The sequence below is a fragment of the Hermetia illucens genome, chromosome 4 (assembly GCF_905115235.1).
Source record: "Hermetia illucens chromosome 4, iHerIll2.2.curated.20191125, whole genome shotgun sequence".
Lineage (NCBI taxonomy): Eukaryota > Metazoa > Arthropoda > Insecta > Diptera > Stratiomyidae > Hermetia > Hermetia illucens.
Window position 1 is genome coordinate 87659675 of NC_051852.1, and position 27166 is coordinate 87686840.

General features: G+C 40.5%; 2 protein-coding genes across 2 annotated transcripts; one reads left to right on the top strand and one right to left on the bottom strand.

The window, feature by feature from the left end:
* The first annotated feature begins 106 nt into the window (after window positions 1-106).
* LOC119654844 (telomere-associated protein RIF1) lies at window positions 107-16605 on the top strand. The gene is made up of 8 exons (XM_038060423.1): window positions 107-337; window positions 9150-9291; window positions 9356-9591; window positions 9705-11137; window positions 11239-12464; window positions 13985-14773; window positions 14835-15361; window positions 15468-16605. Exons 2-8 carry the CDS (start codon window positions 9196-9198, stop codon window positions 16237-16239), a joined length of 5079 nt encoding a protein of 1692 aa, XP_037916351.1. The 5' UTR covers window positions 107-337; window positions 9150-9195; the 3' UTR covers window positions 16240-16605.
* A 7632-nt stretch (window positions 16606-24237) lies between these two features.
* LOC119655601 (histone PARylation factor 1-like) lies at window positions 24238-26042 on the bottom strand. Its single transcript, XM_038061557.1, has 3 exons — window positions 24940-26042; window positions 24539-24882; window positions 24238-24485 (listed from the first exon to the last, which is right to left on the bottom strand). The coding sequence occupies exons 1-3, from the start codon at window positions 25938-25940 to the stop codon at window positions 24286-24288; spliced, it is 1545 nt and encodes a 514-aa protein (XP_037917485.1). The 5' UTR covers window positions 25941-26042; the 3' UTR covers window positions 24238-24285.
* Between the last annotated feature and the right edge of the window lie 1124 nt (window positions 26043-27166).

Genomic DNA, 27166 nt, shown 5'->3' on the forward strand with positions numbered 1-27166 from the left:
ACAAATCGTTCTGTCTACGACAGCGCCACACTGCCGACAGTTTGCTTTATTGAAATGTCATATAATTCGCGCCATTTCTCACTGTTTTGACATTTATCGGGAAAAAATGACAACAAATGGCGCGCAGAGTTCATGGGAGTCGCGCGTTTTCGTAAGTTTGCTGAGTGTGCTACTTTGTAGAAAACCTAATGAAATAAGACTTTTAAATAGTGTATCAGATTTCGAGAAAGTGTTTTAAAGGAAGTAAGGACTTAAAGTGTTTAAAGAAGTTGTAAAACTATACGGAGAAGTAGAAATGAGCGATTGATATGAAATAGATGAAAATTTCACAAAGCAGGTATGTAGGAAAATTTCCGGTCTCCCAATATGAGCGATTTGTAATGATAGTACTGATGTTAATGGTTGGTTTTACACATTGTTGAACTAGCAAAGTCTTTGGCGGTGAAATATGACCTAAATTAGGTAATGAAGGACCAATTAACCTCAACATTTGACCATTTTCGCTGACAAGTGCTATACAATGGCTACTCGGGCATTCTAGTCTGACGAAATTATTTTTACAATAGGTCATGCCTGGCTGGTGACGTTGTAAGCGTTTATTTATAAAAACACGGAGAGTAAATACGGCAGCGAAACTCGTGAAAGAGCAATGTCAAAATATGTGCATTGTAAAGAATCACAACATTCGAATGTGGCTTGCCAAGTGTATCAGGAATATCCTTTTTCTGCTACTTGTTTGATTGCGCCACATGCTGTGCATATTGGGCCAACAGGGTGAAAATAATGACTACCACCTTCTCAAGGTAGCTCTGACAGCTGTGGTGCACTGACAATATGTAATAATTTCAATATCTTTCACGTTACCTTATCAGAGCTTATCGATTCGTGATTATTGGATACTTTTAGAGGATTTGGTCTTTTAATTGGGGCGGGAAATGCGATTGTGTTTTGAGCTCCAACATTGGGAGTGTTAGAATTAAATGTTATAAATTGCAGTTTAATACTTTCAGATTGCATACAAGAGGCTACACAAAGATTCACGTATTTATATATTTACAAACTCATTGTGTTACTTCTAGTAACTTAGGTACTGGGCAATTCGGGTCAATATTTGTTTAAAATGTTTAATGGACTGCTAAGAAAAAATTACCATGTTGGAATCCATTTTTAAGTTCCCTTACTTGGTGATCAGGCTTTATATAGTCACTTGGTTAGATTATCGGCCTATATGTGCAACGGAATGGTTAAGATTGCTTTCCTATGTAACGCTCGTTATCTTAACCTTTAGATTTTGTTTTGTCACTTTCTTTTCGATTTATTTATATATAAATAATAGCGTATTGAATTATAATATAAAATTTTCAATTGACGAATTGGATAATCATTTGTGCACTAAAAGCTGCACCCGTGGGCGGACACTCACAGGGCCAGTGATATTGTCCGGCCAAGGGAGATGTCGAATAATAAAGAACGAAAAATTGACAACAAAAGAAGTAATTTTACATAGAAATCAGCCAAATATTGTAGATAAAGTTACTAATTGGCTAAAATCAAAATGACGAATTATCAAATGGTTTAAATTAGATTAATAATAATTTCCACCCTTCCTCACTGTGGGGATTACCTACCTTATCCCTAAGGACACGGTGCAGGACCCCGCAGACACAAGACCGATTACTTGCTTACCAACCCTCTACAAATTCATCACGTTCATTATTAGTGGAAGGATCAATGCGCACCTCGAGACCAACATTCTGTCCGAGGAGCAGAAGGGCCGCCTAGTTGGGTCAAGGGGTGGCAAAGAGCAACTTATTATCGACTCGGCAGTTGTAGGACAAGCAACTAGAGGCCAAATAAACCTCTTTGGTTGCTATATCGATTATGCCAAAGCTTTTGATAGTGTCCCGCATACCTGGCTAATCAATATCCTACATCTGTATCGCATTATAATAAAGTTTTTTTTTTTAATAAAATTTTTGGCGACAGTCATGGAAGGGTGGCATACCACCTTATCAGTGCGTACATCTGAGGGTGCTAACACCTCAGAACCCATTCGTATACGAAGGGGCATTTTCCAGGGGAATTCGTTGACTCCCCTTTGGCTTTGTATGGCACTGAATCCCTTTTCATGGCTACTGAATGATGTTAGAGGGCATGCGAACTGACACACTTGATGTACTCAGATGACTGTATGTTGGGACTGACGACCATCTTAGAAGTCTGTTGCGAATAATAGACATGGTCAGCCGTGATATTCGGATGGAGTTTGGATTAGACAAGTGTCGAATCCAAGCCATCCGCAAAGGTCATCACGAGCCACATGCCGGACATAGCATTGGTGATCTTCACCTCGAAGCTATGACCGAGACAGACTTCTACAAGTACCTAGGAATTTTGCAAGGAACCCAGGCTCGAGTTGGTGATTTGAAGGATGCTCTGCAGGATTTGAAGGATGCTCTGCTGGAGAAGAAGGTGAACTATGAGCCATTAGCTCGGGAAATCAAAGAAATCTGGCATCTCAAGCGAGTGACTGTAGTTCCCATAATATTGTCAGCTACAGGTATTGTACTTAAATTCCTCACGGCTTCCCGTGATGTCCTCGGACTTTCGCACAGTCTGGTTCAAATCATGCAGAACTTCAGCATTCTGCATACGTGCTCGATGTTGCGGAGAGTCTCGACGGATTATCCCAAAAACCTACCACAGGCCACCATCATCAGCGTCTCTTTAGTTTTTAAGTAGGTAGGATCGTCCGAGCCTAAATGCTTGGCACTTAGTGCTAGTATTAGGATGCCAAGATTGTGATAACCTCGGGAAATGATAATCGTTGGCGCAACAATCCATATTGGATCTAGGCCTTGAAGTGTGTTAGAGCACTTCATTAAAGATCGTAACGGTACACTACAGTACACTGTAGGATGTAATGTGGTCAGCGTTGCGCTCGCCTGAGATTATCACAGCTAAGTCGACTGGTATCCGACGTCAAATCACGATATAAATTCCACTGTCACCAGTGAGATTTGAACCGCGACCTTCCGTACGACAGCCTTGTGCTCTAACTAATCTGCTATCACATTGCCTCCTAGTGTACCGTTATGGTCTTGACTGAAGTGCTCTAATACACTTCAAGGCCCTGATCCAACATGGATTGTTGTGCCAACGATTATTATTATTATATTAACTGTAACGAAATAATACAGTCGTTTTTTTGCAAATTGTTTCAAATGCGAATTTTGTTGCAATGGAAAAAGAATGGTAGTCCAGCAGAATGTTCAGTTACTTTCTCATACTATGAAGATTTTTGAGGGCATTTTTGATAACCGTATTCGCGAAACCGTTGAATTAACATGCAAAACGGTCGCAGATTGAATATGAATAAAACTGAATTTTTGACAACCGAACCCCATAAAATAGACACAATCGCCATCAGCGGTAATGACCTGCCCAGAATTGAGCGATTTAACTACCTCGGGTCAGCGCTATCAGTCAAAGGAGAACTGCAACCTGCATTGAGTGCCTCAAATCTCAAATTTACCGCAATGCCGCCCGTCCTGTTATGTATGGTTCTGAGTGTTGGCCGGCTAGAAAAGATAATGAACGGCGTCTTGCGGTAATGGGGAAGAAGATGTTGCGTTGGACTAGTGGTGTGACGTGTTTTGATCACATTCGAAATGAGGATATCCGCGATCGATATGGAGTTGCACTGATCGTGGAAAAAATGCGAGAGGCGTCTTTGATGGTATGGTCACGTAATTCGCTCTAATGAGAATTCACTCGCCATGGTTGGGCTGAACATCGAAGTCGACGACCAAAAGGGGTTTAAAAGCCTCGCGACTACATCCAGATGAGGCAGTTGATAGAACCAAATGGCGAAACCGATTATGGCGACCCGACTCTGTTTGTGAGCGGAAAAAAGGCTCAAGAAAAAGAAGAAGAAAGGTGCCATTCACCCCTTGGTGGAGTATACTGCGTCAACCACATCTACGCGCCATCGTTCGTGGTTACCTGAAATGCCCTTCAGCACCCCCCACGATTCCCCGAGACGCTCGCACTTCTCTTTTACTGTTCTGCACCAAGTGCCTTTGGAACGACAGTCGTCGGACATCAAGGTCTTCGTTTGAGATAGTGTTAGGCCAACGCACTCCGATGATAGGAAGCAGACAGGTATTGACGAAAGCTTGGAGCTTTTGGGTAAAAGTGGGGTTCACTTTGATTGCACTACTACCATATAGCAACATAGAAAGAACACTTGCACAGAACAATCTTAACTTGATCTTGGTATATAAATATAAATAATTTCATATTACTAATTACCAAAACGTCGGAGTTGTAAAGGAAAATTTTCAAAATTAGGTCATTTTTTCATTGAAAATCGAAAATAAGATCATTACCGAAAATATGATATCGTGGTTCGGACTAGAAGGATGTGAAAATTTCAACCCTATCGGTAGAACAGAATTTTAGTTGTACTTCCTACCAGTTGAAGTTTTGTATGCAAATCAACACGGCTCTTACTCTTCTAGGAGCAATGTGGTCAGCATTTCACTCACCCGATATTATTACCCTGATTTGACTGAGGTACTCATTCACAGCTGAGTTGACTGGCATCCGACATCCAGTCACGACAACCAATCCCTCTCCGCCAGTGAGATTTGAACCACAACCTTCCTTGATTAAATAATTTATGGGTAAAAAACCAATTGTCCACTGTAATATAAATTTCGTGATTTTTTGGATATTAGTATTATTAGATGAATGACGATATCAACGTGTTTGTTTTTCAGTTTATGAGATCCATGAGGTTTAGATTTGTAGCATCTTCCTAAGCAGTGGGCACAGACGCTCTACCAAATAATGTGCTTTTTATCTATTACTATGGTTATTGACTATATATTGTCTGAAAGCGCAGTTCCAAGCACTCATATCTTTTGTTGGACCCATTGTACTATCCCCTAAAATCGCCCATTGAATAGTCTTCCGTTTGCAGCAATCGCAGGCCTTTTATCTGGAAGCATTTTCCAGTAGCAGAAAGTGCGCCGATTCTTCTCCAAGGTATCTCCGTCTGAGGTCTGAGTAGACCGGGCAGCTGTATATGACGAAATGAAGTACATCTCCTTTTCGTCACAACCACCAGACCATGCATGCATGCGTCACAGTGGATTTTATTACGGATGTATACGTCCAAATAATGTAGTGAATCTTCTCAGGTCTTATCTATTGCAATCCGACAGCATCACGATAATTTGCAGGATATCTGATATTGTTCTGGAAAATGGTGCTACCTTGTTAGATTGCACTTGAGATGTTTCCCAAAATACTTGATAGTTTGTATCACCTGAATTTCTGCATGTGGTAAGTGGGGTATTTTCTAGCGGCCCCATCTAACGTCGCTAGTAGCCCCAGCCCAGTCTTCCTAGCATTCATGGTGAGTTCGTTACGGAGCCACTAAGTGTGGATTGCTGGGTAATTAGAACGCTGGTTTATATTTGCAGAACTTAATCGAAAACGATCTGTAATTTAAGAATCTCACATCTCTAGTGGTGTCCTGGAAGATCTGCAAATTACTCGTTTACAGCAACTATTACCTCTTCATCTGATGAAAATCGATATCCACGTAAGAATTTTTGAACTGTGGGAACAGCAAGAAATCAGAGGGAGCTAAATTTGGGGTTGGGTTGGATATTACAGCAATTCATACTTTAATTCTCTTCTAGCTATGGGTTTCTGAGCTATGTGAGCACGTGCATAGTCTTAAAGCAAAATAATTTTTTTCTTTTGCAACGCTGGCATTTTCTTCCGCGCAGCTGGTCCAACAAGTGTGTGTGTGTGTGTTTGCGGTGGGGAGAGGGAAAGCCTTAGTCGTCCATTGTATACGATTCCCCCGTCTAACGGAATATTCCGGATTCTTTTATGTATCGTAGGAATTCCGTTATTGGATGTGACGCTGCCCACTGCAGTTGGAACACATCAGCACGAAAAATTTGTTATCCGATGCGTCCATAGGCGGGGCACTCACATAGAAAATGTTCCGTGGATTCTGCTTTCTCATTTCCGGAATCACACGTATCAACTTGGATAATTTCTGTTCTGAACATATGCTCAGCTAGTGATTTATGCCCAGCCAGAATGCCACAGTACTTCTGGTTGGTTGGTTCTGACAGGAAAAGTTTGGTGTGTCTAGCAGCATTGAAGCTTCGCCACCTGTCATTATGGGAAGCTTGCTAACCGTTTTTGATAGCAGCATCAGCCAATGCTACCGACACCTCAATTGCTGGGGGAAGTTGAAGCTTCTTTTACTAAGGCATCCGTGGTTTCATTTCCCTCTACACCGCAATGACCAGGTACCCAGAGTAATTTCACCGTATTGAATCTAGAAACAGAGTTCAATCGGTTTCTAAATTCCTGAAGGAAAAAGTTATAGTAATAATTGTGGTTTATTGTCTTTCCAATTTGGAGACAATCCAATAACAAAACTTCTTTAACATCTCAAAACATTGACGCTAGCAAACTTTTAGCTGATTTCGGTGCTAAAGATTCAGGTGGACAATACTCCCTTGCCTCCAGTTTCAATTAGGGACCATGGTGATGAATCGACGCACAAAATATTTTCAAGTTTTCCTTAAATGCTCCAAACGTTGCTGAGAAAGTTCGTTCGGGCGCGTTTTTTGTCCCATTAAAGAATGCGGAACCCATTGCGCACACAGCTCTCTGAAACCCGAAATGTCACTTAACATATGGCTGACACTGCCCGCTGAGATGTGTGCGGCCTCCACTAATTGTTTCTGTGTTACTTGACGATTTTCGAAAACCATATCTTGTAATTTCTTATGTTTTCTGAATTTGATTCACGGAACGTCTTCAATGCTTGTACGGTTTCTAATTCACCTTTGTTTTCGAAGGAGCACATTCGCCTAGTACATTTACCACTTCGGTATAAACCGCCATTGGTCTTTTTACCAAAAAAAAAAAAATAAAAATAGTACGATGATTTCCATTGTTGCACTGATATGCCTGTTTAGAATAGCTTGTAAGCAATAGCGGAACTACCAGATCGAGTTGAACCTCGGGGAAGCCATATGACCGAGATCTTGGACTATATTGTCTCGTTTTATTTTGGCATGTTGAGGGGACTGCCTTCTTAGAAAGCTTCTCTCATGCGAGTTGTGGTTATTTGGGTTGTTTTCGGAATTCCAGCGATAGATTTGATGCGCCTCCAGTGATCATAACTCGGGCGCCCAGTTCTGTTTCGTACGTCACTCAAAGTGGCTTCCGGGGATTCCAAAGTGGAGTGGCTAGAGGTGGACCCATACTCATTACGAAATCATTGCGCCAATGATCCGATGCTGTCTGCTTCCCAAGTCAGGGGATGCCACCGTGATGTCGATGACCACTCATCACATTGAAGGAAGTGGGTTGATTACCTAAGCTGAAGATCTGCAGTCCGGTTCCTATCATAATTTCCCTTCATATATGGGGAGGGTTAACATAATATCCTGTTATTATCCCAATGCCTTTGCTTTTGGTATATTGGACAGCCCTAATGAATGTTCCTCGAGGAACTTCTTCCACGACATAAGGAAAGTTAGCTGAACACAAACAATCTCTTTATCTCCCTTTTCGCACCGGTATTTATATTCACCCCGACTCTCCCTGTCTCGTTTAGCAAATGCGAAATCAATAAGTCAAACTAATAATCCATAGGGTGTTGATATGTTCAGTACGGAAGGATTCAAATGGAAATTAGTAGAAAAAGGCGGCGCCGATGTAACTGGTCCAAGGAAAACGGACTTAGAATCAATTTGTAAGCATATCAGCATATTCTATGTAGAAATACACGCCGTAGATAGATGTACCTACTTCAACCTCGAAGGGAACTATAGAGGGCAGAACATTGCTATTATAACCGACAATCAACCGGCTATTAAGGCACTTAGGTCCTACCAGATAAACTCCAAACTGGTGTGTGAATGACTTAACAGACTGAACACCCTCGGCTCCGTCAATAAGATCTAGATGCCTAGGTTCTGGACCACATCTCGTTAGAAGGTCACGAGGAGGCGGACGGCTGGCCAGAAAAGGGTAGTGATGCCACTATAGGGACCACAGTCATTCTGTAGAGTCGGAAATCGGTTCATGGCTACTTCGATAAAAAAAGCAAAGAAAGGCTGAGGGTGCTGTGCTGGGCAAACATACCAGGAGTGGAATAGTCTAGGCTGCTCATGGGAGAATACAAACCCAAACTTCATCAAGAAGAGCCTCCGGAGCATGTGGGTGGGAATACTCACTGGCCACTGCAAAACTAAACTATCACGTGGGGAAGCTAGGGCTATTTACGGGCACTATATGTAGATTCTGTGAGAATAGTAATGAAGCCTCTACACATGTTCTGTGACAATGTTCAGCACTTATGCCAAGAAGGTTGGGGCACCTGAGAAAATACTTAATAGCAGATGCTAAGTTGAAACACTTGGAAATAGGGAACATAATAAAGTTCCTGCCGTTTATAGGCTTAAACGACATACTGCAGTTTATAGAAATAGCAAAGGCAAGTAAAGGGGCACAATAATTATTTTAGGATGCAGAGCAACATCCTTTGATAATATTATTATCCTTTTGAGAGTACAGTAGCAAAGAACCACAAAAGGGAGGGAATCCCACCATCTAACCTCCCTTAACGTCAGAAGGCCTAATTTGTAGCTCTCGAACTCTTGATCAAATTGGAGAACGCGATATCGTTATCGAGTTTAGGCACCTTCTAGAAGCCAACGCATATCGTTGTATTGTACTATAGCCGAAGCTACTATAAACTATACTATAAACTCCGGTTAACTAGCGTAATTTTAAATTGTAAACAAAATATTGGAGTGGGGTAAATATTTTCTCAAACTGAATTTGATGTCGCCCTTGGTGGATTTGCTCGGGGGTTAAATTGGGTCTGTTACGGAATTTGCAACGGACCCAATATGGTTGCTTTTTTCGTTTGGGGGCGAACCTATATAAAAATACCTACCTCAGTATTATTCAACAATAATATCGGATAGTACTTCATTAGTTCCCGAAAATGAAAAAAATGAACCTTCATCAATGCTAACCTTTTCCTCCATTGTAACTTAGAGATAGGATTTTAATTAAAAAAAATTTTCTTCCAGCTCTTGTAGTTGACTATTTTATCAACATAGACGTTTATTAAAACAAATGAAAATGACGAACGATTTAAGTGTAGCTGTCCAGGGAGTTTATAACTCCTCACGAGAAATAATGAAAAACAAACAGAGGCATCTATACATAAATGTGAGTATTGTAAATTACCATTTGCCTTAAGCCTTAAATTACTAATGAAATTCGCCCATTATAGATGTTGGATCTTCTAATCAGAACTACTAGGGCTTCGGGTGTTTCCTCAGCCGTACCTCTAAACGAAGATTATGTTAAATTTTGGTATAGCGAGATACTGCCGTTGGTTTTTGATGAAGAAAAAGCCATACAAGAAAACGCTATAACCGCTTTAGAGACTGTACTGCCATATCTGGAAAGTGTAGATTTCCAAAATCTCCCTGAGTGGCCGGTAATAAAGGCGATCATTGTTGACCAGTAAGTAGAAAATAACTGAATAAATTGTTGTTAAAATCTTTCAATTTCACTGTGAGGTGAAGATAAATTATTTTACAAGATCATCAGATATTTTTTTTTTGTGTTTCCACCAGATATTCGAAAAAACTTCATGACCTTCGCCAAGCCTCCAATTTACTTTGGTATAAAATTTGGTGCCTTCTCGTACGAATTCTTAACAAAGAAATCCTAAAAGGTGCCACTGTCATCAATACATTTCTATCAATTGTGGAAATGGGCTTTCGTAGTGGGGATTACGCAATTCGGGCCGATGCTTTCTTGTGCTGGAAAGTTCTTGTTGAAATATTCGCAAAACATAACGAGATATTTTCGCCAAAACGAATCAAACTGATTTGCATTCCATTAAAGTCATCGCAATCAAAAACTTTGGAAACTTCAGTGAACAAGTTCAAAGTTTGGTGGTATTTTCTGAGCAAACTGGCACCAAGAATTGATGAATATTTGGATATTTATGAGTCGTTTTTAGTATATTGTTTTGGACCATCTTGTAAACAGTCAAATGGGGCGAATTCAAGCACATCAGCCTCATCGGGTCAAGGAAAAATGTATCTGAAAGTGAAACAAATGGCTATTGCCTGTTTGATTGAATCACTGGGACAGCCAACTAAAGAGGTGACATGCGTTCTAAACTCAATGGGATTAGACTCGTTATCTAATCCTCTTGTTGGCAAGAATTTGATGTCGAAATGCAGCAAAATGATCACAACTGCTTGCGTTGAGTCTACTTTGATGGCTTGTGATCCCGAAGGCAAATTCGGAAAACAGATTGAGGCATTGTGGAAGAATTTCAATGATCGATTAGTTGAATCTGCTGATCCAGAATTGTATTACGAATGTTTTAAGCAACTTGGTACAATCGTTGAGAACGAGAAATTCGCCGAAAATACGCTCTTGTCCCAAGGGTTTACAAAAATCATTGATGTGTTGACAAGCTCAAAGCAGATTCCTTTTGAAAGTGAAGATAGTGTTAATGCTTCAAAGCTATCTGATGCCCTCATTCAATTCCTTAAAGTTTTGTCTGATTCTGATTCTGGGCTCTCAAATAATACCATGGAAAATGCCGCTGAGATGTTTAGCCTGAAAAATCTTGTCCAAAACCAAAAATATTGGTTAGTCCAAAGAAATATGATAACATTCATTATGAGTCGAGAAAAAATAAATGGAGACTTTAAATTAGCTTTGTGGCGAACCATATCATCAACTTTAGTTGATTATCTGAAGCATAGTTTGTTTGAATTCAGAATAGCAGATAATGCAAAAATTGTGAACGAATGGATTATGTGGCCCATTCAAACTCAGTCAAAGACCGATGAGCCAGTTTTGAGTGATGCACAGATTTTCACAATTTGGAAACAATTGATTGAGGCTGCATCGACTGCTGAGGGAAAAGAGGTATTCACAGAGCAAATGGTGGGAGCACTTCGGAAGGTATTCGAGAGCGGTACTAGCAACAGCATGTTTGCAAATGTCTTTGGGTCCTTCATATTGGCTTTGGATATTGAATTTGGTGAGTATAGGGTACTTAAAGTTATTTTTTTTTCTTTCGTGATACTTCTGAAGCGTTTCTTCAGAATGCAGATGCAGATGAAATAACATAAATAATTTCAGATGAAACCAACAAGCCAGTAGCGGCATTGAAACTAGTTAACGAGGTTATATCAAATGCTCAGAAATCTAGCAAGCAGGACTACACATTTCTTGTTGAATCTTTAACAACCTACCTCGCAAAGCTACCAGAAAACCAAATCATCCTAGCATTTCCCGAGCTGAAAATAATTTTCGCTACAATTATTGAGAAAGAAGGCAGTGGTACATTCGCGAAGCATTCAGTCGAAAACTTCAAACGGACCCTGCAAGACAAGCTTAAATCTAATAAGGCGAAAGAAAAGAAGTTATTGAAAGAGATTAAAGATCTTATGAAAAACAATTCGACATACGTCATCATACCAACGGTTTGGAGCATGAATCCTGAGAAATTAACGGAGCACCAGAAAGAGAAAATGAAAGAAAAACGTAGCGATATACCAGCTTTGTATAACGATATAAGTCAATCGCAAGACACATCTATTAAACCGTGGACTCCTAAGAAGATAGTTATTGCGAAAAGCAAAGATTCGCCTGGGGAAATTGTTATTGAAAACAACATTGAAGATAGGGACTCTCCGATACCATTGCCAGATAGTGATGACAATGTGGAAACCCCCTCCACTGTCACTAGAACTGATGCAACTCATGGAGAGGCAGCGGGCTCTAATGATGGATCGCCGCGTGCAGATTCGATGCAGAAAGATGTTGGAGACAGACCCGAAAATGCAAACGCATCAAAGGATGAAAAAGTTGGGAAAAGCTCTGGGGAAAAATCTAACCTTGGAAATAAAAAAAGAAGTAAAAATATCGTATTAAATGAAAGTAAAAAACTTTTAAATAAACTAAATATTCAAATTGATGAAACGAATAAAAAAAAAGTAATTCGCGAACTGAAAACAATTGAAATTGATACAGTAGAAGGTAATACAGTGGTCAAGGGGAGATTTCGAGAGCGGCGATCAATTGGTGGCAAAGATGAAGCCAATAAGAAACGACGGTCATTAGGCGCCAAAAGGAAGCGCAGTGATAACAGTGAGGATGATCAGCAAGCTAGCAAGAAGAAGGATACAAAATCTTCGAGAAAAAGTCTTGTTTTTGGTTCGGAGAATTTGGAAAAAGGCGAAAAACTGGTGAAGAATGACGCTAAAGAAAAAACTGACCAAGCTAAGCAAACAAATGGATCAAATGAGTCGATAGATGAAGTTATTGAGGCCTCACAAAAATCTGAATCTGTTCTGGCTAAGAAGGTATGTAAAGTTTTCTGTAGATTCTATATATATGTTTCTATTCATTTGCATAAGATTAACAGTCACTTCTAACACTCGGGGAATATTACGTTGCTTGTTTTGTAACTGCTTGTAATTTGTAACTTCCTTTGGTTCTTTCACTAAAATACGGTCAGGAAATCTGTTTAACTGTTGCGTTTTTTTCCGATTGGTTTTACTATAGGAATGCTTATTGGAAAAGATAATATGCTATTCAAAAATTTCAAGAATTTAATGAACACTCAATGAATTTCTGCAGACACCCAGATCAAAATGTTTGTGTAGGAATTGAAGGAGTTATGAGTTCACTATCTACTTGGTGGCGGGTCGAACCGAACCGATGAAGCAACCGTCTCTCACTATTGGTCCATGGGCCCCTCTGATTACTGGGTTAAATTGGTCTATCGCAATTCGAAGAGTAAATTTCGAAATGTGGCAGGTATATTAAATCTACTTGCTGCCTCTGTCGTTGTGCATCAAGAAAAGGACCTCTCGCCACTCTTTACTTTGTTAAAAACACTAACACACGAGACTTATTTTCGTGTCTAGTGATCTCGAGCAACTTTTCAAAAATGCAGTGATCACTTCACCAGAGTAAAATATAATTTTTAACAACGGACCCGAATGAAACAAGCATTTTACTGTGTGGGGCAGCGCCCTGCCAAGATCTGAGCGATTTAAACATCTAGGATCCTTGCTATTAGTCTATGGTGAGCTGCGTTATCAAATTGCTTCTAACTTAGCCAATATTGAAAAATCCCGGTCGTACGCTCACGATTTCCGCTGTCGACTAACCACTAGTTGCTTTCAATCGGATTCGTGACTATACGAGCAAACGATTTCTATTAGTATATTTGTTCATTTCTCTGGTGTAGCTACACCTATGTTATCCCATCCCTTAGTTGAGCTTATCATCGGCCGGCTTCAAATTGTTTTCCTGATTAGAACGAAACATATATGATATTCTCGCCCTAATTTCCTGTAAAAGCCTCTCCTAAAACAACTTTCCAGTTTCTTGGAATGAAGCATTAATAAACCCCATCCACGGTGGGATGGAGAATTGAAATTCTTTGCCCGCTTAGAATTATCGTCTCATTTGTTGTCTGTACATCTTCCCTCGCTGGACAATTCAAAACTATCTAGATTTGTTGAGAATTAACTTAACGCTGCCGGCCTACCTAATTTCGAAGCTCGCGAAATTAAGTTCATCGGGTAGTGATCGTTACAACGTGATCCTCCTTCGTCTGTTGTTCATTGTTCTGGATAAGTCAATCGCATTTGTCGGTAATTGAAATTAAAAATATTTTCTTACGCAAGTCCTCTTGAAGCAGCTGGTTTCGTATAAGAATTTGTATCACATGAGCTGAATTTTAAGTTATATATTTTTGTCCCAAGGTTTTTAAGTGAAGCCTGCAATATCTTCATTTCCCTATTCTTTTTATTTCTTCTTCTATTTGTATTGAATTACCAGTGAATGAACATTGCTTGCTTTATTTATACAGGTTACAACAAGAAAATCGATTGGACTAACTTCAAACAACAACAATACATTCATGAAACCGTTCCCTAAAAATCAAATACAGAACGAAACATTACACACGCCTCAAATTATATCTCTCAGTCCGCAAAAGGAAAATTCGTCGCCAAATGTAGAAGAAACAATAGCCGAAACACCAATCAATCAAGGTGATCTCCCGCCATCGGATCATAAAGACAAAGCTGAAACCATATTCGAAATTGAAACAGAACCGAATACTGAAATTCTGGATAGATCTTATAACGCACAATTCTTGAAACCATCGGACGTCTCCTCAACGTCTGTGAATAATTCTCCTTCAAGCAAAGTACAAATATCAACCATAGCAAGCGAAACTGCCGATTCACTGAAGGCATCAACTTCAATAAAAACAGCATCTTCTAATTCGAAACACTTGGCATCGGAAACAGTATCGATGAACGGACAAGATACTGAACCGAACACGGAGTTACAAGTCAACGCTTCTGCAGAGAAAAGGTCGCCATCGGCACTGTCTACAGTTGGTCAAATATTACAATCAGAAGCTGGCGAAAAATCGAACTCCATTACAGTAGATATGAATTGTAGCATCCGATCATCCCCGGAATGTAAAGATGCTGACGAAAGAAATTCTGAATTCCTAAATAACACCCTTAATATATCGCCAATATTAAGTGAAGCAGAGAACGCAACCACGGTACGAACTGTAATAGATCAAGATAAAACACCTTCGTCTCCTGTCGGAAGAAAGTCGAGCAGAGTTGGATTGCAATTGGTTAGTTTGGCAATTCTGCAAATGACAATGTAGTTGCTATAATTTAATATTTCATTTACAGCCGATATCTCCTCCTGAAAGAAAATCTACAAATAATACTGAAAGCCCACCGACTCGACCAAAACATGGTACACAATTTACTGGTCGCGGGGCTCAACTTATTAATTTGATACGTAATAGGCGCATTGAGAATACGCCTAAACCTCAAAACACACTTATAATGACTGCGAAGACTGATGACAAACTTACCGAACAAATGATGCAGCCACCGGTGCCACAGGCCTCTTCCTTATCACCCCCCAAAAAAGACCACATTACTGCATCTACTACACAACCCTCAGCACCTTTACAAGTTCCACAAATTTCTATGCACAAAGACCTTTTGGTCTTTTCAAAAACGTTACCGTCGCCTTATGCCAGTCCGTCGGCTAGTATACTCAAGCGGAAAATTCGACACGATAGCTTAGACGAGAGTGAGTCCCCTGCAAGTAAACGGAAGCGAGTTAGTTTCCATGATCCACCTGTTTCAGTGACAAAGGAATATGTCAAGTTTAGTGAAGAGGACACTGTCAGACCGAACTTGAATAGGTATAGTAAAATGTTTAGTCGTTTTAGTAATTTTGTGCCCATGACGGGAATGACTAAAATTCTATATGTATATTAGGAAATAGTCTAACTTAAAATACATTTACAGATGCCTTTTACCTGATCGTACAAGCACACCAAACAATATCAGCACAAAGAACAATTCCTTTAAACGTAAAAGTCGGGCAGATAGTATGTTGGAGTTGGCCAACTTTTCTGACAAAACAGAGCAACACCTGAACGTTGTCAATGGAAATCGAAGTGTACAATTTGACCAACCATCTACGGAAATGGATTCGCTAAAGTGGAATAATACCTCCACTGATAATTGTCCAGCAGATTTAGATGACAGATGTCTGACACCGTCACCCTCTTTCTATTTCGTAAACGAAGAAGCTGTTCTAAAACACGTCATGGAAAAATATCAATTAGAGACCCTTTTTGAAAAGTACATGCAGAACGATAAGGCCCTAACAAACAAATCAGTTCGTACTATTACGAATAAAATATGCACCCTTATGAAGCAAGATCCGAAAACTAAGACTAATGTCCTGGAAATCTTGTCTGAACAGCATCCGCGTGAATTCTTAGACCATGCTATTCAAGAGAATTTAAGCTTCGTCGTCTGCGAACGGTTAAATTATAGTTCGATTGTAGAGTTCGTCTGCGAAAAGTCAAAATGCAACGAAGACAATCGTCGAACGTTACTTGAGCGAATACAAAGCCTGCTAAGTGTTGATAAACTGACTGCAGATGCCCACCAGTTGCTCATGACCCTCTTGAAAAATCACCGAATGTCCGACCAAGAAATTGTTGCCTGCATGAAACTGATTGTTGATCGACAACAAGAAAATCAGCAAGAGCTGTCTGAAAGCGTTTAATATTGGAAATATATATTTTTTACCTATAGTTTATAAGGTTATAATTTGTGTATTTAATTTAAATATTTGTTGCTTGAAAAGGTTACAAAGTATATTGAAGAAAACTTATTCCATAGAAAACTCCCTTTCACTGCTAAAACTCCGGGATATCACCATGTGATTGGTCATTTTTTTAAAAAATAACTTTTTGTAAAGCTCTACTATAAAATACAATGTACAACTGAAACAGTCACCTTATCACCAAAAGAATTTATCAAGTCCAACAACTAAGATGGATTGAAATCGGTAAACGTTCTATCCTCATGTTTATGAATTAAGAAATATTTTATTAGTAAATAAAAGTAGAAATAGTTTTTACAAACAAAACATTTTGTTTCAATTGTGACGAAAGAAGTTAAATGAGCTTAAAATATTTTCACTGCTATGAAAATAGAAGGCATAAGGAGAAGTTGAAGAGAACTATTTTGTTGAAAGTATTAACAGTTTATGATACGATGTCGGTGATAACATGCCACAGAGAAGTTACTTATGGAATAACTGAAAAAATGATTGTTCACTTTGGTGATGGTTTATCAATTCTGGGTAAGTTGGCATTCGTAGTTATTTCATTGGAGATTAACGAAGCAAAAGTATCTGAAGGTTGCAACGCTGTTTCAACGATGAAATTTGAAACTTAAAATTTCAAATGTAAAACACGTTTTCAATTGCATGGTTATTGCGGGGAAGGTGGACAAGATCGTCGGCCAGAGTGACAAAATTAGAGCAAACTAGTCGTTTGTGGCAAGAAACTGATGGACTGGTAAACTTGGCCGATAATATTTAAATATCTAAATAAGTCAGTCTGGTTGGATTGCTGGTAGACTAAGTGTAGTGCAGTTGTCATTGCCTTGTTGGTCGAAGTCAAGAAGACTATACAGAGGAGTTGAAACTGCTTAGTAAGCCTTAAATTTCTACAGGCTACAAATGAAAGCATCCGATTTGCGGAGCTTTTAAGCCTAAATCGCAGTTGCATACTGCGCATCTTCATTAGTATTGGTTCCAATTTGTGTGATGGTATTAATGGACGTGGCTGCGTTTTTTTATAGAAATTTTCCACTTTAGTGCGAAAATCAATTGAAGAAGGCGGTTATCCTATTATTCGTATGCAATCCACTTTTTCAATTTACTGTTGTATTTATGTATTAATGCATTGGTTGCCTAGTTACGTGGATTCACACACAAAAAAGTACCATAAAAACAGGATACATTAACAGATGCGCAGAACGCTCTGCAATCTTGAATCCGCCTGAAACCGGATGATTCATTTTTCGTCCTGCTTTTGTTGACTAGTTTCACCTCCTCTGTATAGTCTTCTTGTTCGAAACATTACTTACGATTTGATTCGAATGTTCAAATATGTATATGCAGCAAAAAGTCCTATTTGTAAGACTCGCCTTACACGGTCAGCCATAAATCAATCTATAAAAAACCAACCAGCCAACAATATCAAACCGCATTGGTCAAACGGGAAGAATAAAGACAGGAGACTACAACTTTAAGACCGATGATAATTTCTCCTACCTAGGGTCGAAAATCACAACCGTTAACAGCCACGATGATGAAATCCGCGCGCGGTTGTTGGCAGCCAACAGAGCCCGTTTTAGCTTACAAAAACTGTTCCACTCGAAACGTCTCACCATAGGGTCAAAGCTCTTACTGTACAAGACAATGATCTTGCCAATCCTCATGTATTCCTCGGAGACTTGTGTTCTTAGCAAGAAAAATTGCGAACTCTTGGCCGCGTTCGAGAGAAGAATCCTCCGAAGAATTTTTGGCCCCCCCTACATGAGGATAGACGATTCCGTAGCCTACATAATGACGAAATCTATGAGCGATACCATGACCGTCCGGTTGTGGATAAAATAGCTAAAATTTAAATGCGTTTTTCTCGAAACTATACTGAAAATCGGCTGCCACCATAGCTCAAAATCTATCAAACGAAATTTTGACGACTTATTCAGAACTACGGTCCGCAAACTAGGATAGTTACGATTCATTCAGTAGTTTTTTTTTATTCATTAAAGAAGCCTTAAAAAAAACCAAAAATTCACAAAAAAAAGTTTAAAACGTCGCCAAAAATTTAGCTTTTCATATTTTTAATAATCCTAGTTTGCGGACTGTAGTTAAATCTACACGTTAAAATGCCGTTTACTTTTTTTCGTTAAAATGATCGCGGCACCCTCTAGCGTGGCAGCAGAAAAACACCTTTTTTTTGGAGATGGGTGAATAAATTGCCCTGTATTTCAATAACAAACTATGCCTTCGGGCCGGGAGAACTACTACGCATGCTCAAAATATTAATAAATATATGGCGAACAATTCGTATTTGTATCTTTATCCAGTTCTTCACAAAAATTTATAAAAAAGCGAAAAAAACCGCCTTCATACGGGATGACCCCCTTAAGCTCATTTCCCATCACCATACATATAATTCCAAATTAAGTTCTGATTTTAAGTGATACCTTAAGTTATTGTATAGATGGAGCGCCCATATCTCAAATTGTAGGTTACGTCGCAACCCTATGGCTCCTATATTGCAGCTTTTTCACTCATTAATCTACTTTACCGAACGCATCCATAAAATAGGCTGCCGCGACACTATATCACCTTTGATTGATTTTTTTTCACTTGTTATCTTACTTCATCGAATACATTAAAGATGCATTGCAAAGTCAAAATGTTTGACTTAACTTAAGATACGTACTATTAGAAAATGTAGGCCGCCTCTCTATATGCCCCGCAACTTTGTGCCATCCTCGACCGAAGTTGTTTTTCAGTGGTTACCCTACTTTATCGAATACTTAGATCAATTCTTTTTTCATCCAAATACATCGAAGTGGAGATTACTTCTTCCCCACAGGCAGTCTATTTATTTTCAATGGTACACACCATGCCCCTAAACTTTTTAAGAATGCTGAAGAGTGATTTTCTCTTCCAAAGTAACAAGGTTCAAAAGTTAAATGATGCGTCAAATTTAGACTAGCGTGCCCAATTACTATAAATAGGTCAATCTCATCTTCAGTGAAACGAAGCAAAACATCGCCTTACTAGACAGAACAAACGCCAACTTTTTAGAATAACCATGCTGAGTTGACATATGAGGTCTTTATTTACGATCTGCATTTATACAATAAAGTATATGCGATTTTAATGGATAGAATATTTGCCCAGAAGAACAACGGTGAATAGAAGGAAAGATAGGTGATTTGCACAATAGCAGGACTCGTGGTTTTGTGGCGCAGTAGGATTAACAACATTCGAAATACGAGCGGATGAATAACGCCACCGCCGCTCTCCGCAGCTTTTCTAGAACTCGCCACGAGAGTGGAAAGCCAGTAGTGAGAGAGTCCCGTGGTTTGGAGACAGAGGGTCCGCATCTCTTCTGCTCCAACCGCCGGCGTGATCACATGCACTCTCGCGTAGTAAAGTTTACGTTTTCACTCTTTTGGCGAGCTATTGTTCTTTTCGATCTGCGAATCAAGCGTCCGCTTCGGGGTGCGTCGTTGGTTTCTCTTTTTCACTCGTGCGGACATTTGTTGGCGCGGTCTGCCGTAGTCAGTGCAGAGCCTTATTAGAATCTGGTACAGCCGCGTCTTTGACAACACTCGCGTCGTTAACTTAGCTTTAGTTATATCGTTTGACAATCAAGACGCGGCAGGCCCATCAGATCCTCATGTGACCATCCTCGCTGTCCGCGTCCATTTTGGCGGCGGAACCCGGAGCTGTCCTTCTGAAAGCACAATTCCAGATGTCCGGAATAACGGCGGACGCGATCTAGTCGATAGTCGGTCTGGATAAGGAGTCCATCCTACTGGTGACCGACGTGGTAAAATTGGCCTCTTACACGCTTCTGAAGACCGAATTGATCAAGCGCCTGTCGGTAAGTGAGTCAGCAAAACTGGATCACTTGCTGGCAGGTTTAATATTGGGTGATCGAACCCAGCCAATTGCTTCGCGAAATGAGGCAATTGGGTGGGAGCAAGATCGACGATGACTTGATGAAGTCGCTCTGGCTGCGTAGACTCCCGGAGGGCACCCAGGAAGTATTTGTTGGTACCATCGCAGATTCGGCGAGAAAGCCACCAAATGTACGATCCCGTGTTGCACGGTCAGAAGATTCGCTTTCGTGTTATTGGTTTGAGTGACTAAAGAGATCCACCATGGAAAATTCATCTGCAACGTCGGCGGAACTCACTAAGGCAGGACATTCCTAGACTGATTCAGATCAGCACTGGCAATGCCAGCAGACGGGTGAGAAATAAAGTGCAGAGGGTTTACCGGAACTATGCCATCCCCAGTGAAATACCCGTAGTTGAAATTATGGACACACTAAAGCAGAAACTTTCTGTCATATGCAGTCGATTACGATGGTATGGTGAAAGTTATTCCAGTCGTGTCCAGAATGCAACATACGCGAAGAACCAGCGGAGTTTTTTCAGATCTCTCAACAAATCCCAACAGAGCGTCCAGACGTGCCGTTTTCGGTGACGGAAGCGGAAGAGTATTGGGGTGGACTTTGGGGATTACCCGCCCTGAGTGGAAAACCGTCGAAGGCACCCGCCATGTCAATACGCCTGGCATGAATTTTGCGGATGTTACCGAAGAGGAAGTTCGACGAGCCATAAACAGTTGGAAGAACTGGAGGGGCCCAGGTCTGGATCGTGTGCAGAATTTCTGATGTAAGGAATTTACCAGCGTACACAGTCGGTTGGCACACAGTATAAATAAGGTCATGAGTCGGCCGGAGGAATTTCCACTCTTCCTTACTGCGGGGGTTACCTACCTTATCCCTAAGGACACGATGCAGGACCTCGCAGACACAAGACCGATTACTTGCTTACCAACCCTCTACAAATTCATAATGTCCATTATTAGTGGATCCAAAGTCTGCCGTCGGGTGAAATCGGACCAAATGCGGATCGATGAATGAAAATCGAAGGCAATGCACAGTAAACACGTGAATTGTCTTTAGCAGCCGTTTGATTGATTTGCATTTGTCAAACAGATGGCTGTGTGCTGGGGAGCTCTGGGAGGGAGGGGTTCATGAGGAGGGGACGGCGAAAGAACAGGTGGAGAACGACCAGTGCAGAATGTGTGGTTCAGCGTTAGAGACGACAAGACGGGTCGCTCCGCGTATATAATTGATGTTGTTATCCCCCATAATAGCAACATCGAACGGAAATACGTGGAAAAAAAGAACAATGAGCCACTGGCTCGGGAAATCAAAGAAATTTGACGTCTCGAGCGGGTGGTTATAGTTCACATAATATTGTCAGCTACAGGTATTGTACCAAAATCCCTCGCGGCTTCCCTTAATGTCCTGGGACTTTCCCACAGTGTGGTTCAAACCATGCAGAAGTACACCATTCTGCATACGTGCTTGATGTTGTGGGGAGTTCTCGACGGATACTAACATTAACCTACCACCGGTCACCACCACCAGCGCTCCTTTCGTTTTTATGTAGGTAGGATCGTCCGAGTCTAATTGTTTGGCACTTAGTGCTAGTATTACGTAAAATCCGGCATCTGCCGGGATTGTGATAACTCGGAAATATAACAATAATCGTTGGCGGCTGACCACATTGCCTCCTACAGTCCACTGTAGGAGGCAATGTGGTCAGCATTGCGCTCGCCCTAGATTATTACAATGATTTGACTCAGATACTCATTCACAGCTGAGTCGACTGATATCCGACATATTTTCTATAAAACAGGTTTTATTTACTTTTTGCCAGACTACAAAACTGAATACTAAAAGCCTAAGATTTTCATAGCACATACTCTCTCCAAAACAGGCTATTTTTTTTCAGGGATGAACGGTTCCACAATATTTTACGTATGTTCTAAGAGTGAATCTGTCTACTCGTGCATATCGCGCCATTTTTCCCCAATGTCGTGACGCTTTTGAAAAGACTTTTCTGCGAATTGTTTTTGAATTGCCAGCGTTCGCAGTGGGTCGTTCCACCTTATTTCCAATTTCTTGGATTATTTTATACTCTTTATGATGTAGTTATTCACCTAAATCGCTATTTAGTTCTGCAATTTTACGGAAATTTTGAATCATTTCAAGAAATTTTTAAAGACAACGTAACGTTACAGTTCAAATTTTCGGTCATTTTGTTGTTCAGCAAAACGCGAAATATTAATCTCGTTTACTGAGCTACTGATGAACTGGCTAGTATGCGTATTATATAATCAAAAGGAAGCAATAGTTCTTTAGGACGCAGTTCAATGTTTATTCTATATGGTTGCATAAAGCATAGCGAGCAGAGCGTAACAACCATGTCTACCCGATATGGCTGCCAGTTCGTCAATGTGCTTCAGCTCGCAACAAGTTTTTACGAGAAGTACTCCCCCATTGTTATACACCACGTAGTTCTTATGAATTATTCACAGCCACTTCCGCCTTCTCCAGGAGTACCCATACACCGGCGAAGTTCTTCATTTGTTATTGTCTCAGATCAGAGTAAGCTGATGACACGCTAATGGAAGCTTCCAAGTGAGAGGTGATGGAAATTTTCCATGCGTTACTGCCATATAGAGAACATTGGTGCAAACAGAAAAATCGAATAAACGTCGAGTCAAGGATAAGGAGAGTGTCTGGCTTAGTATAAAGCTCCGCTTTCGACTTTCAATCTCTCTGAGATTTTACCTAGATACAGCAAGTAATATCTTCTTCTGATAAAAACTATTAACTTCTACGCAATGCAGAGCATTCCAGATACATGCCACAATCCTGATCTTTTTTAACCCGTTAACTCTATCACCAACATTCATTAGGTTAAGTTGCGTATTTTTACAACCCTTCTTAGCCACAAGAAAATTACAGTCGTTCTTGGTCATTTATGAGATTTTAGTGCAGATTTTTTAGAATTGTGTTTATAATATATATTAGTATTATAGATTTACAAGAAGAAGAAGAAAAAGTGTGTGAAACAAAAAAAAAGAAAGGACAAAATTCTGTGCCTCATAAAATTGGCCTGTCAACCCTGAAATGGTTCGCCACTTGGGCGGAAGCCCTGGTATTATAGCCAGAAATTTTCCTGAATTTAAAGCTTATAGTATATCTTCCGGTCGGTGAAAAACGGGAAACTTTTAACTACGAGTCATATGCAATGGACCGGAATCTTGCAGTCACCTGGTTTCTAAGATATGAGAGTGCGCCTTGCGGTAGGTATCACCAAGAGTTCGACAATGAATTCGATTCTGCTACCACTCGGCTTTCCAAAGTGCAAAAGCGTAGTATCGCAAGAAGGAAAGGGGTACTCTCCAGAGCCTTAGCACCTCACTTCGCTTAGGTCCAAGTGTTCCGTTTATCTCGTCGGTATTGGAGAAAGCGAGCACTCTAAGGGCTCTTGACAGGGATTGAGTGCACTCTTAAACTGAAACTGGTTTTTGAAAAACTCAAAAAAAAAAAAAAATACTTCTTAACACGTGACTATCTATTCCTATTATTTATTATCAAATTAGTTAAATATTCGAGTAATCAGGCGAAAATTCAGATTGGAAAAGCCGCCAAAAGTTTCAACCCAACATAAATAGACATTGTATTAAGGATATTAGGAGCAAGCAAATTGGATATGCTTGATTATTTTAGCAAAGCTGAATTGAGCTGATATTTGAATGGTAAGCAGTGCCGTCAGAAGGGGTCTGGAAACTATTCTACAAATGTATGAACAACCCAAGAATGTTTTTCCGAACTCCTCCATATTATCATCAACGGCGCAGCAATCAGTATCCGGGCTAGGCCTGCCTTAATAACGAACTGCAGACATCTCGGTTTTGCGCCGAGGCCCACCAATTTGATATCCCTAAAAGAAGCTGTCTAGCGTCTCCATATAGCTTTCCCAAACCTCACGTTGCCAACCTAAGTGCATATCATAGACGGGTAGGCTACCAAAATACATTCCTTATTCACATTTATGAAAAGAAATCTTTCATTTTTCGAAAATTTAATAGTTTGTTTTAGAAACTCAAGCGTGTATTTGTAAAAACTTAAAATATACCTTAGGCAAATATACTTAAATCTGAACCCTTTCGCCTTCTTTCGAGATGTGTTTTCATAATAGCAATAAACTGTGGACGATCGACCATCGAATACCCTGTCACCAGCAAAGCATTCACCGCACCATGCACCTCCTTGTGACCCGAACAGAATAAATCGATTCCTAGTTCGATAGCTGTCCCAAAATCACACTCGTCGACAGCTAAAATTACTAATCAATATCCGAAAGAATAAAATCAGAATATGGGGGCCTACCTATATTCGCCGCTGTAATAAAAGGCTGTAACTCCTCCATGGCTGACGCTATTAATTTCTCATCGCCCTTGGCCAAATCGAAACGCGCTAAAATTTTTTTTAGCTTCGCTTCTGTGTCAATCAATCCCCGATATCCCAATTCCGTTTTTCTATCGAATGGCACGACCAAGCCAGCATGATGGAAAGTCTTGCAGACAACTTTCCGGTCCCGTTTTTTCTTCAATTCTTTCAAGGCTGTTAGTGGAATGTCGTTAGACTGTGCAAACTGCTCCAATGATTTCCGCAAGGAAGTGGCAATTTGCCGGTTGAATGGTGTGATATCTGCATCTTTGTCTAAGTAGTACCTGCAATGAGGAGACATGCTCGACTTTAAATTAAACAGAAATAAAGCAAATATTTACAATACAGTTTCGAAACAATTCCCGCCAACAAATTCGAATTCGCAACCTTTCTTTGCATCGTTTCGTGCTAGTAAAAGATTCTCTTTGTCCTTAGGGTCATCACGCCAGTAGCCATAGTGAATTTCTGACTTCTGCTTTACAAAGATTGTCTGGAATTCAGGTGGGTCGTAAAAGAACCGCCAGTGCCGTAAGTACTCACCGGGCTCGCTGATCTCTACATCGTGAAAGTTCTTTGCTAGACAATCAAAGGGACCAACCAACATCAAGCCAAGCTTCTCCAACAAATTTTGAGGCTTTTGCCCTGCTTTCGCCTGAGTTTCGCAGAACTCCCAGAATTTATAAAAATCAGGTGGCATTTCGACCAGAAACATGTGCCGCATGAACAAGGCAGGTTCTTTGAGCAATTCCTTGTATTCCGCCTTTTGGGAGTAGCGAACAGCGTCGGGTTCGTACTGTGGTGCACCTGCCAAATTTCTCATGACTTCGTTGTAAAGTTCAGAATTGTCTATTTCCCTGCGTTCCGAATGAGGTGACTTCGATTTAGCTGAGTGTCTCTCTTTAGAGCCGGTTTCATTCCCTTTAGGCGAGGTGGTTGGTCCTGCAGATTTTGCAGTTTTCTTAGGACTCACGCTGCGACGGGCAGGGCTACGCTTGGGACTTTTGTTGGGAGATGGCGAATTGCGGGAGCTTGATCCCGGCACTTGTAGATGGCTGGGTGAACTGTCACGATTTGCTACCTTCTCTGGCGTAGGTGTTCTTGCCGGTGACTTCTTAAACTTCTTTCGATCACTTGAGTCGTCACTGTCATTCCGGGGGCTGCGTTTTTCAGGACTTCTTCGATCTGGCTTTCCTGGTGAAACGGGCTCTGGTGTTTTCGATTTTTTCCTGGGTGACCGAGCAGTGGCTGCCGTTACCGCCGGATGATTGTACTTTTCACAATGCTCTGCATTTCTTTGATAGCACTTGTCCCAATATTTACAATCTTTTTTCTTCTTGTCCATGTCTTATAACGCGAAGGGAGAGCGAATTATGTCCGGTGAATCAAAATAATTGGCGCGAACGTCAGCCGGAGAAGTAAATGCAACCGCTTGACAGCTGCTTGGTCTGCTTTCAAATAGCATTGCCAGATTTCGATATTGGACGCAATACAAGGAAAGAGAGACAAGAAAAGAGAAATTATATTTTTAGGGGAAAAGATTTTGTCAACATTGTGTGGATTCGGTGTTTGTCTATTTTTTTATTTTTCGGATCCAGAGAAAGACATTTTTTTTTTAAATAATAAATTCCATACTCCCACCCCTTGCTTTTCCAATCCCCTCCTGACTCGTGTCATTGTCGATTTTAGTCTTGATATCAATGGCGGTTGTGATGACGATTTTTCAAATTTTTTTTAACAAAATCTAAACAGCATATTTCTCTCTCCTTTTAAATGTTCAACAAAAGTTTATCTGAAGGTATTCTCTCAGACAATTGGAAGGCTGCATGTCTCATCTCCCTACAAAAAAGTCGGTTCGTAGGCTTTAACGGGGGTACTCTGCCGCAACTTACGCATTAAAGTTTATCAACTTTGTCATTAAATTCCTTATCCAAAGGATAGACGTGCAAACAATTTGTACAGACCTCTCCAAAGCTTTTGACTCAGTCGACCACATCTTCTCCCTCAAGATGCTCAAATCGTATGGCCACAGTAGATCTACTATAGGCAGTACCCTTACAAAAATGACCCCACTTGCAAATGTGCTTGCAGAAGCTTATCTGTACACATCAGATACGCTGAACAAGGAAAAGGCATAATCTTCGTCAAATCGTATTGGTAAGAGAGAGATCGGTGAGCTTTTCCTATTCTGGTACTACGGCGTGCTCACCCACATAGCAAAAAGTTGTTTCACGTATTCACTTATACATAAGCAAAAACTTGCCAATCTCACCAATGCATTGGCAAGTCCGGGCGGTATGTCAAACACAGCTGATCGGGTTTTCGGTACATCTCGCTCATGCTCAAGGGCAAAACAATTTGAAATCGTGTGTATTCGCACTGATTTCCCCCCTTGAGGGGCAAGGGGGAGTGAGGTAGCTGTCTAGTATCTAACTGTGGTATGGCTTTCCACCAGTCGTTCCCTTCTGGTGGTTCAGGTATTACTTATGCGGTGGAGTGATTTGGGTCTCCTTCAACAGCTGCGCCTCAACTTTTTCTTCCTCTCACCTAGTGTCCTCTTCTTTTCCTTGG